Source organism: Brachyhypopomus gauderio, unplaced genomic scaffold (genome assembly GCF_052324685.1).
Source record: "Brachyhypopomus gauderio isolate BG-103 unplaced genomic scaffold, BGAUD_0.2 sc44, whole genome shotgun sequence".
Taxonomy (NCBI): Eukaryota; Metazoa; Chordata; class Actinopteri; order Gymnotiformes; family Hypopomidae; genus Brachyhypopomus; species Brachyhypopomus gauderio.
Genome location: NW_027506870.1, coordinates 736,048 through 749,953, shown reverse-complemented (window position 1 = coordinate 749,953; position 13,906 = coordinate 736,048). Strand labels below are relative to the sequence as shown.

Here is a 13,906-nt window from a genome sequence, read left to right as displayed (position 1 = left end):
CAAGCATATATATATATATATATATATATATATATATATATATATATATATATATATATATATATATATATATAGCATCTACAAGCATATATATATATATATATATATATATATATATATATATATATATATATATATATATATATATATATATATATATTTTTTTTTTTTTTTGTACAGTTTGGTCCCCCCCACTTCAGAATTTCCATCTGCGCCCATGGTTTGACCAGTAGTATCTGGATGTTTGGATGCTGTTTGTTGACCCGTTATCTCTGCTCATTGGGCTCTTTCTGAACCACAAGTTTTAGTTCATTTGTGTGACAGTAAATGTCTTTTAAACTTTCTTTTAATACTGTGTTTATTAAACATAGGAATTAATCCAGGAATATAAACTGTTACATGACATTCTTAGAACAACATTATACATTTTCTGTTACATTTTTTGAGAAATTAGTTTAAAGCTTCTTTCAAATATTTAAACTAATATCTAACATAGAAATAAACATGTATTTGATTAATCAAGAGAATTCAACAGTTAAATTCATATAAATTAGAGAACATATAAACAAATTACACATTGCACTGTTTTTACTTTGAGAGACTGGGCTGACTGCTGGTCTTTTATAAACATTTGATGAACATTTGAAACATTGTTCTCCACACAGATATATCTATCCACAATCAAAGTTTAAAATCTTATTATTCAAAACAACACAGGAAAAAGTATGTTTTCTTCACTGTCTATGGTAAATCATTGAAACTGGTTCATATGGTACCACTGAATCTATTTGCCATGTGGAAGTGGAGCTGCCTGCTGTCTGTTCTGACCATCTGGTTTGGCAAGAGGTTTTCTGGAGAGGTAGAAACCACACAGGAGCTTCCTGTACTGCTGTCTGATCTGAAAAGTTGAGAAAGGACAGTGCAGAGGGGTCAAAGTTGTTTGCATAATATAGAGAAGGTTCTCTTAGCCAAGGTCTAGTGTTAATCCCATGCTTGGTGACATTTGTGACATTTTAATATCAAATTGAGATATTTTAGGCAACGCCGTGTCTCACCCGTCTGTATACTGTTGGTAGTGTTGATGAAAATATTGTACTTATGTGTCAGTCACTGTATGTCACTGTTACGGAACGGCTCCGGACCCTTCTCTGTGGGCGTGCCGCTGCGTTGTCTGCGTGTCGTTATGTCCATGTTTGTACTTCCGTGGGTGTGGGTTGTTTGTGAGCGTGTTCGTTTGTTACACCTGTGCCTTGTCTCGAGGTCACGTGGGTCTGTGTAATTCACCTATTTAATGTGCGTTAACGCGGTGTCTAGTGCTCGTCTTTGTCTAAAGTTCATGCCTGTGCAAGCCACCGCAATTTGCGTGCTTGCACCATCTGTGCTGGGCTTTGCGTTTTTGTATTTTCATTAAATGTTCAGTGTGCACCACAAGACGTCTGTCGCGTTTCCTCCTTGCTCCTACACGCCAACGTCACAGTCACATTGTAAAGTACACTCTGATGGGGTTGTTACCAGTGCAGTGCTAATTTATGTTGTTTGTATATTGGTTGTTTGGGTTCATTTCTGGAATATGTTTAGTGTGGCCACTTTGTTAGGTAAACCTGTCCAACTGCTCATTAACACAAATTTTGAATCAGCCAATCACATGGCAGCAACTCAATGCATTTAGGCATATAGACATGGGCGAGACTATCTGCTGCAGTTCAAACTGAGCATCAGAATGGGGAAGAAAGGTGATTTAAGTGACTTTGAATGTGGTATGGTTGTTGGTGCCAGATGGGCTGGTCTGAGCATTTTAGAAACTGCTGATCTACTGATTTTCATTCATAACCATCTCTAGGGTTTAGAGAGAATGGTCTGAAAAAGAGAAAATATCCAGTTAGCAGCAGTTCTGTGGGCGCAAATGCCTTGTTGATGCCAGAGGTCAGAGGAGTATGACCAGACTGTTTCGATCTGATAGAACAGCAACAATAACTCAAATAATTGAGACATGCAGAAGAACATCTCTATCTCTGAACGCACGTTGTTACAACCAAGGCATCTCGGAATGCATAACACGTCGAACTTTGAGGCGGATGGGCTATAGCAGTAGAAAACCACACCGGATGCCACTCCTGTCAGCTAAGAACAGGAAACGGAGGCTACAATTCACACAGGTTCACCAAAATTAGACAATAGAAGATTGGAAAAACATGGTCTGATGAGTCTCGATTTCTGCTGCAACATTCAGATGGTAGGGATCAGAATTTGGTGTCAACAACATGAAAGCATGGATCCATCTTGCCATGTATCAACGGTTTAGGCTGGTGGTGGTGATGCAATGGTGTGGGGGATATTTTTTTCCTGGCAGTCTTTGGGCCCATTAGTACCAATTGAGCATTGTGTTGTTGCTGACCATGTCCATCCCTTTATGACCACAGTGTACCTATCTTCTGATGGCTACTTCCAGCAGGATATCTTGCTATGCCATGTCAGACTGGTTTCTTGAACACGACAATGAGTTCACTGTACTTGAATGGCCTAGACAGTCACCAGATCTCAATCCAATAGAGCACATTTGGGATGTGATGGAACAGGAGATTCTCATCATGGATGTGCAGCCAACAAATCTGCATCAACTGTGTGATGTTATCATGTCAATATGGACCAGACTCTCTGAGGAATGTGTGCAGTACCTTGTTGAATCTGCCATGAAGGATTAAGGCAGTTCTGAAGGCAAAAGGGGTCCAACCTGGTACTAGCAAGGAGTACCTAATAAAGTGGCTGATGAGAGTATATTAGTGCATGTATGTTACTGTAGGCTGGCCCAGGTCCTCAGGGGAGATGCAGACACCCAGTCACCCATCTTCTAATTAGTCGTACCAGGCACTAATCATCCACTGCCCTTTATAAACCTTGTTTCCTAGCAACTGTTGTTTCCTAGCAACAGTCCAGCGGTTTTCTTTTATTTGGTCATTTGATTTCACAAGATTTCATGAAAATGTTTGTAAACGTTGCCAGTTGTCTAATATCAAAGGATTGATAGCAGATCAATGTAAAACTACTACTTAAAATATGGGAAAAACTGAATCTACAACTTATGCAAGGAAGACAATAGTCACTAGTGTCACGTTACGGTCCCCGAACCCTTCCTTTGGGGCGTGTGTTAACGTTGTCTGCGTCTATTCTTCTGCGTCAGTGTATCTCCGTGGGTGCGGGTGTGTCTTGTAATTATCCGTCTCACCTGTGGCTCGTCTCGTCATCACGTGGGGTTGATGTGGTCTGTCTATTTAATGTGCGTTCGCGCAGTGTCTTGTGCTCGTCGTTGTCTATGTTCTGCACGTCGTGTATGTGAGCTGAATGTTTCTTGTGCGCTATTGCGCAATCTTTATGTTGAATACTTGAAAGTTATTTATTTACCACAGTTTCGTCCTTATTTTGGTATATGGAATAGCTAATATTTTAAATAATAATGCTATGATTAGAGATGTATTCAACTAAGGATTGTCATAGTCGAATCTGAATCGTCAGATTTTCCCTTTAGTCGACTAATAGTTGAATCGGGTTTTTTTTTTATCTAGAACACCTTAAGCGGGATCCCGTTCTTATTCAGGACTTTTTTCCACTTCAAAGTAAAAACCTAAAACACTCAGATAAACGAATAAACATGGTAGGTTGGCTTTATTCAGCTTTTATTTATTTACTTATTTATTTTTTAATGAAACGTTAGAGAACATTAACCGTCAGTGCGCAGTGCGCATATCGAACTGTCAGACAGGCACTGTGCAAAATGTTAAAAATATTTTTAATTAAATATGCCTGCCTGAAAATATAAAACAATTGCCACACAACAGCAAAAAATGTATAAGTAAAGGTTCAAGTAACGGGGTTTAAAAAGCAAACAACAACAAAAAATGTTTATAGGCCTACTTGCCGAGACGCACCGCGACGAGATGACACACCGAAACGACAAACGGCTGAACTGTTTTTAATTTTTTTTGCCTTATGTGTTTTAAATGGTATGCCATGTTGTTTGTTGTCATGCGAAATGAAAGACGTTGACGACATAACTTGCACTTTACTTTATTTGATTCATCTTTATCTTTTTCAAAATACTTTTGAAGTTTTTTTAGTAGCCATTATAATCTCGGCAGATGCTGATCCTGTAGTGTGTTCAGCTCCGCTCATTTGGATTGTGCAACTGCAGGGTGTGATTTATTAATGTGTAGTAAGGAATATGCCTATTGTTATGCACACACATCATTTAAAAATACTTATTAACAGAAATTATGATGATTTTATTTGACAAAAGGCTATATATAACGAAAACAAAGACATTTAATGTAACAACTAATTCTTAACAGCATCCTTAGGCACCCCCATGAAGTTAGAATGGTACATTTGACTATGGCGTTCATAGTCGACTAGGGGGTATTAGCGACTATTGCAGGTCACACCTAGCTATGATAGTAATCATTTTTTTATATTATCTGTTTTAAGATTGTGAAACTGAGGTGGCAGTGGTGGTAATACACACAAACAAAAGTCCCACATGATATGGCATGAAAATCTTCTAACTTCATTTAATATAAATGCATCTTTGTAACTAATTATAAAACCGTTTTAGCAGTCATAATGCAGTCTCATGAATCTTTAATACAAAGAGCATTTTTCCTGTGTCTGAGAAGTTTTCTGCCAACAACATATATTACAACATATATTATTTGTGACGCGCGGCTCGTGGCGAAGGATGAGACACGGGATCCTTGCTTTTCATAGCAGACGTCACTTTAATCACATATAGCTTGCGCAATAGCGCACGGAGAACAAAGATACACACACAACGTGTAGACTGTAGACAACGACGAGCACAGGACACTGCGCGAGCGCACATTAAATAGACAAACCACAGTAGCCCCACGTGATCACGAGACGATTCACAGGTGAGACTTATTAATCACACAACAAAACCCTACCCACGTATATACACTGACGCAGACAAAGCACGTGGACTACGTTGACACACGCCCAAAAGGGAGGGGCCGGGGTCCTCAACGTGACAGACGCCCCCTCCAAGGGCACTACCCGTCCCGGGGTGCCAACAGGACCGAGTGCCCCGAACCCACGACGATGGGCGCATCCGACGCGCTCAGTCCTGCGTCTGGGAGGTGACCGCCCTTGGTGAAGCGTCCGCCATGGACCGCCTAGAACACCCTCCCTGGGAAGACGGGGGAAAAGACGGAAGACACATTAAACGGAACGTTCACAAACACACACACAGGCACGTTCACACACAGTGGCACAAGAGGGAAAAACGGGTTTGGTAAACAAAGGGGAAGACTGACCAACACGGGAACACACACACACGACATAGGTGCCAGACTGCGTGCCAGGAGAAGGGCGAGTAGGGGAGAAAGAGGCGGAGCTACTGGCGCGGCAGGCGCTGCGGTGGGTGGTGTTCCTCCTGCCCCCGCTGCATAATTTCCACCGGGTGCAGCGCGGCGGGCGGATGTGCCCGGAGCAGCGCGGCGGGCGGACTCTCCCCCCAGCTGGTCGTAGGGGACGTCCCTCTCGCCTCGCGACCGCTCTCTGGAGTCGGCTGTGGGCTCTTCCACCTCCATCTCCTCCGCTTCGCTGCCCTGGCTCCAACTCATGGGCTGCTCCGGACTGCCACCCCGAGAGCAGTCCATGTTCTCTCCTCCGGAGCGACCGGAGGGTGTACTCCACCCTCCCTTTACCGTCCCAACCGAACACTCAGAGGGGGGTGGACTGTCCTCTCCCTCCGTGTCTAGTTCGCTGTCCGTGCACTCAGAGACGCCTGAGTGCACGGACAGAGGACGATCGTCCACATCAAGCTCCTCCTCCTCCTCCTCACTATAGTCAGAGGGGTATGCAGAGCGCTCCGACGGCGTGTAGTCCTCGTCGTCGTCCTCCTCCCCCTTCTCTCTGACGGAAGAGGAACCCACGGGCGGAGGGAGGTAGTCCTCTTCCTCTGACTCCTCCTCCTCCCCGTAGTCTATCGTAGACACATCGTCCAGCGAGGGGGGGTAGGCTTCCTCCTCTTCCCCACCGTAGTTTACGGTGGAGGCATCGCACAGCGAAGGAGGGTATGCCTCCTCCGCTTCGTCCTGCTCCTCCACGGAATCCCCCTCCCCAAACTCGTTCTCCGGGGTGGACTCAACAGCTCCGTAAACACCGGAGTCCACCCGCGGCGGTGAGCGGGCGCGAGATGGAGGGGAGTGTAGCTCCCTCCAAATTCTCACCGCGCCCTGGCGGAAGACCTCCGCCAGCTCAGGGTTACTGTCCTCTACCCTCCGGGCTGAGGCCAGCTGGAGGGCGCACACCGGGTCCTTCTCCAACTGTTCCTGCGTTGGCGAGGTTACGCGGCGCGGGGGAGAGGAGGAAGAGCGGTGGTGTCGCTTGCTGGAGCGAAGTGCCTTCTTTGGCCTGGCGGCGTAGCCTGGCATTTCGGTGTCTCTTGTCGGCTCGTCGTTCTGTGACGCGCGGCTCGTGGCGAAGGATGAGACACGGGATCCTTGCTTTTCGTAGCAGACGTCACTTTAATCACATATAGCTTGCGCAATAGCGCACGGAGAACAAAGATACACACACAACGTGTAGACTGTAGACAACGACGAGCACAGGACACTGCGCGAGCGCACATTAAATAGACAAACCACAGTAGCCCCACGTGATCACGAGACGATTCACAGGTGAGACTTATTAATCACACAACAAAACCCTACCCACGTATATACACTGACGCAGACAAAGCACGTGGACTACGTTGACACACGCCCAAAAGGGAGGGGCCGGGGTCCTCAACGTGACATTATTTCAAGTACTTACTGTGAGAAAGAAGCAGACAGGGCCCAGAAAACTCCATTTGAAGTTATTTTTATTCTTGAGCCAGCATCTGCATTTAGATGGAAAAAATCCACATGATACAGGTTCCATTTCCTGATGAAAGCACTGACATTTAAATTAATCATGGACCACACTCACTGGTCACTGCCATATTAGAGCTGGGCGATATGGTCCAAAAAAAAAATCTTCGATTTATTTTTTTTTAATCCGATTTTCGATTTTAATAGATTTATTTTCCTCTACTAAAAATCAAACTACAGATGATAAAGGAATGGTATTTATTTTTCACTTAAAGTGAGAACAAGTGAGAACATCCAGTAACTTTTAGAAAGCTTTCTTCAATATAGTTTAAACACTGACACAATGCACCCTCAAACTTAAAAAATAGATAAATAAAACATACCTTCAAAAAATAAATATATATAAATAAAATGGTGCCCTTTTTAATAAAATGGAAAACAAATACAATTTAATATGCTATTAAGTAAAGACTTTTCCCCATTGGGCATGACTTGGAAAACAAAGCTTTTAAATACGTGCCAGTGTTATACAAAAATTAGAATCTTTTCCCCTGAATATACAAAAAAAATCTTAAACTATAGTGCATACAGAACCTGCTTTTTCTGTATGCACTAAAGTTAATGATTTTTGTATATTCAGGGGAAAAGATTCAGTGTTTTTAAACGTTTTTTGCCAGGAAGATGAGTCTGTCCACTAGCTCTGGCTTGAGGCTTGCACGGTGACATGTAACAATGCCACCCCCCACACTGAAAACCCTCTCTGAGGGGGCACTTGTAGCCTGGATCGAGAGGTATTTCTTTGCCAGATGTCCCAGCCTTGGGAAGTTTGGTTCATGGCGCTTCCACCATTCAAGTGGATCAATGTCAGGATCTACCTCTGGGGTCAAGAGGTAGGTGGCCAGCTCAGTTTCTATCTTCTCTACCTCTGTCTGAGGTGAAGAGGCAACCGGTGCACTCTTCCTGAAAAAGGCTGCTAATGTAATTTTCTTCTTGGGTGGAGGCTGTGGTTCTCCTTGGTACCCCAGAACAGATGGACCAGGCTGCTGTGGTGCACTCATGTCAGCAGACATGATCTCAGTAACAGCTCTTCTTTTGACATGTTCAACCTTGTCTGGATCAATGTAGCTTGTGCGGAACCTTGGGTCCATCAGTGAGGACATGTCCAGCAGTTCATCCTGCACAGGGTCACTGTATTTGTCAGCAAGGTAACTCATTATTTTCCCTTTTATTGTTTTGGTGAGGTCGGAGTCTTCATCTCCTGCTAGCAGCAAATTGGTTTTAAATAAATGGAGGACTGGTTTAACATATGAAACGCTGACGTAATCCTCCCCAGACAGAGCATCGGTAAAATTCTGGAGTGGTCCAACAGCTTTGTTTACGGACTCCAACACATCAAGATCTTGCCAGGTGGGCACAAGGTGTCGGGTTTTTTTGTCAGAACCCAGGACACGGACTACAGCCTTCTCCTGTTCCAGAAATCTCTGGATCATTTTTTGCCGTGAGCCCCATCTGGTTGGGGACTCTGTTATCAGTTGATGAGTGGGAAGACCTAGCTCCTGCTGTACTTCAGTCATCTCTTTTCTTTTTTTCCAGCTGTAAGAAAAGGCAGCAACAGCTTTTTTGCAAAGCCCAAAGGCACGGTCAATTCGTGGGTCCTTCACACCATTCTCTGTGAAATAAAGAATACAAAAACAAAAGTACTTATTTAGCAGTAATTTACTAATGCACACACAGGTCGGTCTTTCTAACTATAACACACACACACACACACAGAGAACAGTATTAAACATGTGGTAGTAGATAGCCCTAATAACTTTGAAACACAATTTTAGGATTTTTAGTTGTTTTAAGCCCTGTACACACATACACATATGCTACATAATACACATATGCCATATACGATTGTGAATAATAACAATTGATATTAGAGAGAGAGAGAGAGAGAGACCTCCTTTTCCAGAAAGAAATTAAGGTGTCCATTAACTTATACACATGGGCATACAGACACATGCCACACACATAATTTATTTATTTATATATATATATATATTTATTTATTTATTTATTTATTTATATATATATATATATATATATATATATATATATATATATATATATAAGCAGGCATGCATGTAGCCTACATTTTGTAAATAGTCTGTTAGTTGATAAAATGAATTAATCATGCCATGCATTAACTGAGCTGTCTTAAATATACACCACTTGAATGCTAGACTCTTACCTATAGCATTGTGCAGCCTGTGTCCAAAGCACTGGAGACTAGGCCACTCGTTGTCTTTCAGAGCTTTGATCATATTGGTGCCGCTGTCTGTTGTCATGCAGCTCAGTCGGTCCTCGGCAAGTTTCCAAGAGTTCAGACTTTCTTTTATCCCTTGGGCGATTACTTCGCCCTTGTGGTCCTCGGGAAAGTACGCCGTTTGGAGGCAGATACTTCGCAGTGCCCAGGTGTCGTTAATAAAATGTACCGTTAAACTCATGTAGGGCTGCAGTGTTCGGCTGGACCACAGGTCAGTGGTGGCGGAATAATATGACACGTCCTCCTCCAGCTCTCTACTGATTTTTTGGCGTGTTGTGTTGTACAGTTGTGGCAAGGCAACTTCAGAAAAGTATTTGCGGCTTGGTAGCACATACTTTTGATCTAGAACTTTCAACATGTTCACGAATCCTGGCTTCTCCACCGTATGTATGGGTACCATGTCTTTTGCAATAAACATTGCGATAGCGTGTGTGATTGCCTTCCACCGTACCCCATTCTTATCATATGGTACACAGTTGGAAAATGTGTCGGGGACGGTTGTTTGTTTTATTTTGGGTGGTGTGCTAGTGCTGCGGCTGCGTTCATTCCGCTCGGAGCAGCACTTCTCCCACTCCACTGCATGTTTCTGTTTAAGGTGTTGAAATAAATTTGTCGTGCTGCTACCTTTAGAAGCAATCTGTTTCAAACACACCTTACAGCGAGGACTTGTTTGGTCTACGTCTGACGCCGCAAAACCGAACCAACTCCAAATCACGGAGCTAGTTGCTCCTTTCTTGGACACAAGCTCCGCCGTCATGTTTGTGTGAGTGTGTTGAGGGTGGGAGGGGCTAAGCTCACTCTGAACTACGGGAACCCACAGTGCAGCGATAATTGGTGGTGAAAATTAAAACTCAAGAGAAAATCGATTTTCATAAAAACACATCGTCCTTAACTGTAAATTCGAATTAATAGATTAAATCGATTAATCGCCCAGCTCTATGCCATATCCATCAGGAAACAGTCCAGCAGACATGCCCACTATAATGAGCGGAATAAAATATCCAATTGTAATCAGCCATTTCCAGCTAAGCACCTCTTCCTGCTTTAATCTGACCTTTGATATGTTTCTCACAGCGACATGGGCGCAGATGGAAATTCTGAAGTGAGGGGGACCAAGCTGTACAATATATACGTTTATGCTTGTAGATGCTAGATTTCGGATGGGGTCAATATAAATCTGGAGGGGACATGTCCCCCCCGTCCCCAGTGCCATCTGCGCCCCTGCACAGCGATGAAGAGCAGTACAGCCTCTATGAACATCCACACAAATGCAGAGAGGAAGAGGAAGTGCAGAACACCTGCCAACAACACACACACCACCTTGAGGGAGAGAGAGTGAGAGAGAGAGAGAGAGAGAGAGAGAGAGAGAGAGAGAGAGAGAGAGCGAGCATGAGTGCATATTTCACATTGGTAGGGAGATATATATCTAGTCATATTCACCAGATGAAGTTACACAGATATTTCCTGGGTAAGGATGTGTTCAGATACAAGTACTAACCTGGTTAAGTTGTATGTACTGCAGAAATTGTTGTTTGATCAGGAGGAGGAGATGAACTAGCAGCAGGCTTAAACAAAAGTTGATCTGAGCCGTGTTGGTCAATTTTACATTCCTCCGACAAAGGGCAAAGGTCAGGAGAGCCAAACTCAGGAACACCAGGCCTACTGACTCAGCAATAATATATACTAACTTCATGGTGGAATCACTCTGAAAAACAACAGTGCATGTTTGATTTTATGAATTAATAACTGCACTGTGAGCATTACTTGGGCTGTGTTCGAAATAGCCTACTACATACTACTGGCATACTGATCGAGCCCCAAATCAGTATGTCGTATGCAGTATGTGACCAAAATGAAAATTACCAGGACGCGAAACATACCCGGATGACCTACTACTTCCGCAAAATATTCCAGTACGCGAACAGAGCTATCTTCGTGGTGTACTGCATCCCATCATGCAAAGCTACGTTCACGTGACCCCGTAGTGTGCTTTGCTTTTGTCGCATACTGGAAACTGTACTGCATACTACTACGAGGACCAGTATGCAGTATATACTGAGTCCAGTATGTAGTATCCAGTATGTAATAGTCTATTTCGAACACAGCCGTGGTGTGTTTAGCAAACTAACGATTTCCTTATGGATGACTTAGATCAGTGGTTCCCAAAGTGGGGGGCACGCCCCCTAGGTGGGGCACAGAGCTATTGCAGGGGGGGCGCGGAGCTTGGAAGTAAAACATGTGCACATGTGTCAATATGGGGGGGTGTGTGTGTAAGGGGGGGGGTGCAAAAATATTCTCATGTACTAAAGGGGGGCACGGCAGAAAAAGTTTGGGAACCACTGACTTAGAGGGGCATTGGAGTTTCCTCATGACACATTTGTGATACCGGTGGAAGTGGAGACTTTGACACAGTGTCATAGTCAACCTACTAATGACATAGTGTCACGTAGGTCCCGCCTCCCCCCTGTCAGTCATGTCATTTGTTTTGTTCTCTGTGTGTTTGAGTGTCTTTTATTTTGAAATTTCTTGTTGTCTCTGTCTTCACACCCCTGCTTTGTTCTCTGCCCCTCATTATTGCTTTCAGGTGTGTCTTGTTGGGTTCCTTGTTTAGTTAGTGTATTTAAGTCCTGTGTTAGATCTCTAGTGTTGTGGGTTATTGTATGTTATACGTAGTACGCACTGGTTTTTGTTTATGCCTTTCTGTGTAATTTCTGCTCCTCCAGTCTTTATTGTTAGACTTTTATTTCACCATTGTTCTTTGTGTTGAGTTCTGTTGTTTTCATGTTAGTTATTTAATTAAAACTGCTTAAGATCTGCATCTGCGTCCTACCTGCTCAGCCAATCTGTTACACGTAGATTACTTTGTGCATCATGCGTAGTAATTTGATAGAGTAGAACAGTTCAGGAAAGATTTTTTTAAGGCTTATTTAAAGATTAGGCTATGAAACTTTATATTTCCTAGATTATTTCATATTATTATTAAACCTTTATTTTACCAGGCAAGACATTAAGAACAAGTACTTATTTACAATGGTGACCTTCTAATATTAATTAGAACTCACGTCAGCATTATTCAGGGTGTCATTGTAAGGCACTTGCAGTGGCATCTTAGGGTCATCCGTGGTCTGTGACGTGTGTGGATAGTCAATTGACTGGTATGGTACTTGGATTGTTACTGGTTTGCAGGACCATGACTGTTACCACAAGGGAGATCATAGTTTTCACAACACTAGTATTTGTATCAGGTTTCAGCATATTTGACATGTTGGAGTAGGTCATGAAAACCACAGCAGCTGATCCTAAAGGTAGACCAAGTATAACAAAAAAATATGATGTGATCTGCATCTCCGGATTATTTACAGATTAAACAAAACATCATCAGCCCATTTCATGCCATGAGTTTGAAATTAAGTTTTATAGTAAGATGTGGACTTCATAAAAACAGATTTACTGGCTACTACAATGGTTAAAATTAACAGTTGTTACTTTACCATTGTTGTGCTTTGAAATCGCAATCAGGTCAATATCCAAGAAAGCAGTGCTTGTTTTGAGTTGGGGGATTTTTGTGAGTGTGGTATTAGGTCCAACCATAAATATCCCAATATCTAGATCAAAACAACAAATCAAGCAAGTTGATCTCATGAAATATCAAATGTCTGTCTGTTTGTTCCAGTATATTATTTATGACAAAAGGAGATACATGGCCCTGGTATTTGCCAGGTCAAATGAGGTGCATCATACCACTAAGTACATCTACTAACCTATTGTATACTACATCAGTATAATTAATATTAAATGTTATTTTAAATGTAGTTTACAGGGTACATTTTGCCCAGCCAACCTAAATAACCATGAGAGAAGTGCTGCTGTGGTGTCCAGGGGGGTATTCCACAAAGTGGGTTTAACAAACTCTAAACTTAACCCTGAACTCTGAGTTGTCTTACTCTGATCTGACATACTCAGAGTTTTCGGTTCCAACACGGCGGATCGGAGTTAACCTTATGCTGCAGATTCGCACGCCCGGTGGCCATTTTTAACATTTTTGACATAGTTCACATTAAAACTAGATATCTCAAGTTGTACATATAGGAAAATTATCATTCATGGCTCAAACTGAAGTAGGCAGTTGGGGGAACATATTAATACACTTCAGTATCATATTCACATAATTTGGTTTATTTTAGAGCCTCTATTGCAGATGCTAATATGCCAGCAATGTCAAAAATGCTGACTTGAACTTGAACATGACTGGAATGTATATTCACATAGTTATTCAAATGTGGTATCAGAAATTACAATAAATTTCGCTAGGGTCTTTTCTAACAACACAGAAAAAATGGAGCAAATCCATGCAAGCATTGAAAAGTTATTCAGCTTTATCCAAGGTATGTCAAGTGCACCACACCCATGTCTAAATATGCCACACCCGACACACACCATTAGCCAACTAAGCTAACATGCCAACAAATTCCTTACACGAAACCGAGGAGCTACGACAAACAACAATGTTGCACATATTACAGCAAGACCAGAAAATTCCAATGACTAAATTTCATGTCCAAATATGAACGTTATGATATCATATTTATGTCCAATATAGTCCGACAGCATAAGCTAGGTTACCGTAGCCAACTCCGGTAGCATCCGACACGATACAGAGTGCTGCAGCACTCAAACGCTCTAAAACTGTTTATAATCTAACGCTTAGTTAATGTTTAGTATTAGA

At 42.5% G+C, this 13,906-nt stretch overlaps 1 protein-coding gene across 1 annotated transcript; it reads right to left on the bottom strand.

Moving 5' to 3' along the window:
* Positions 1-7,525: 7,525 nt before the first annotated feature.
* On the bottom strand, positions 7,526-9,871 carry LOC143486072 (E3 SUMO-protein ligase ZBED1-like). The gene is made up of 2 exons (XM_076985866.1): positions 9,106-9,871; positions 7,526-8,535 (listed from the first exon to the last, which is right to left on the bottom strand). The coding sequence occupies exons 1-2, from the start codon at positions 9,596-9,598 to the stop codon at positions 7,526-7,528; spliced, it is 1,503 nt and encodes a 500-aa protein (XP_076841981.1). The 5' UTR covers positions 9,599-9,871.
* Positions 9,872-13,906: the final 4,035 nt, after the last annotated feature.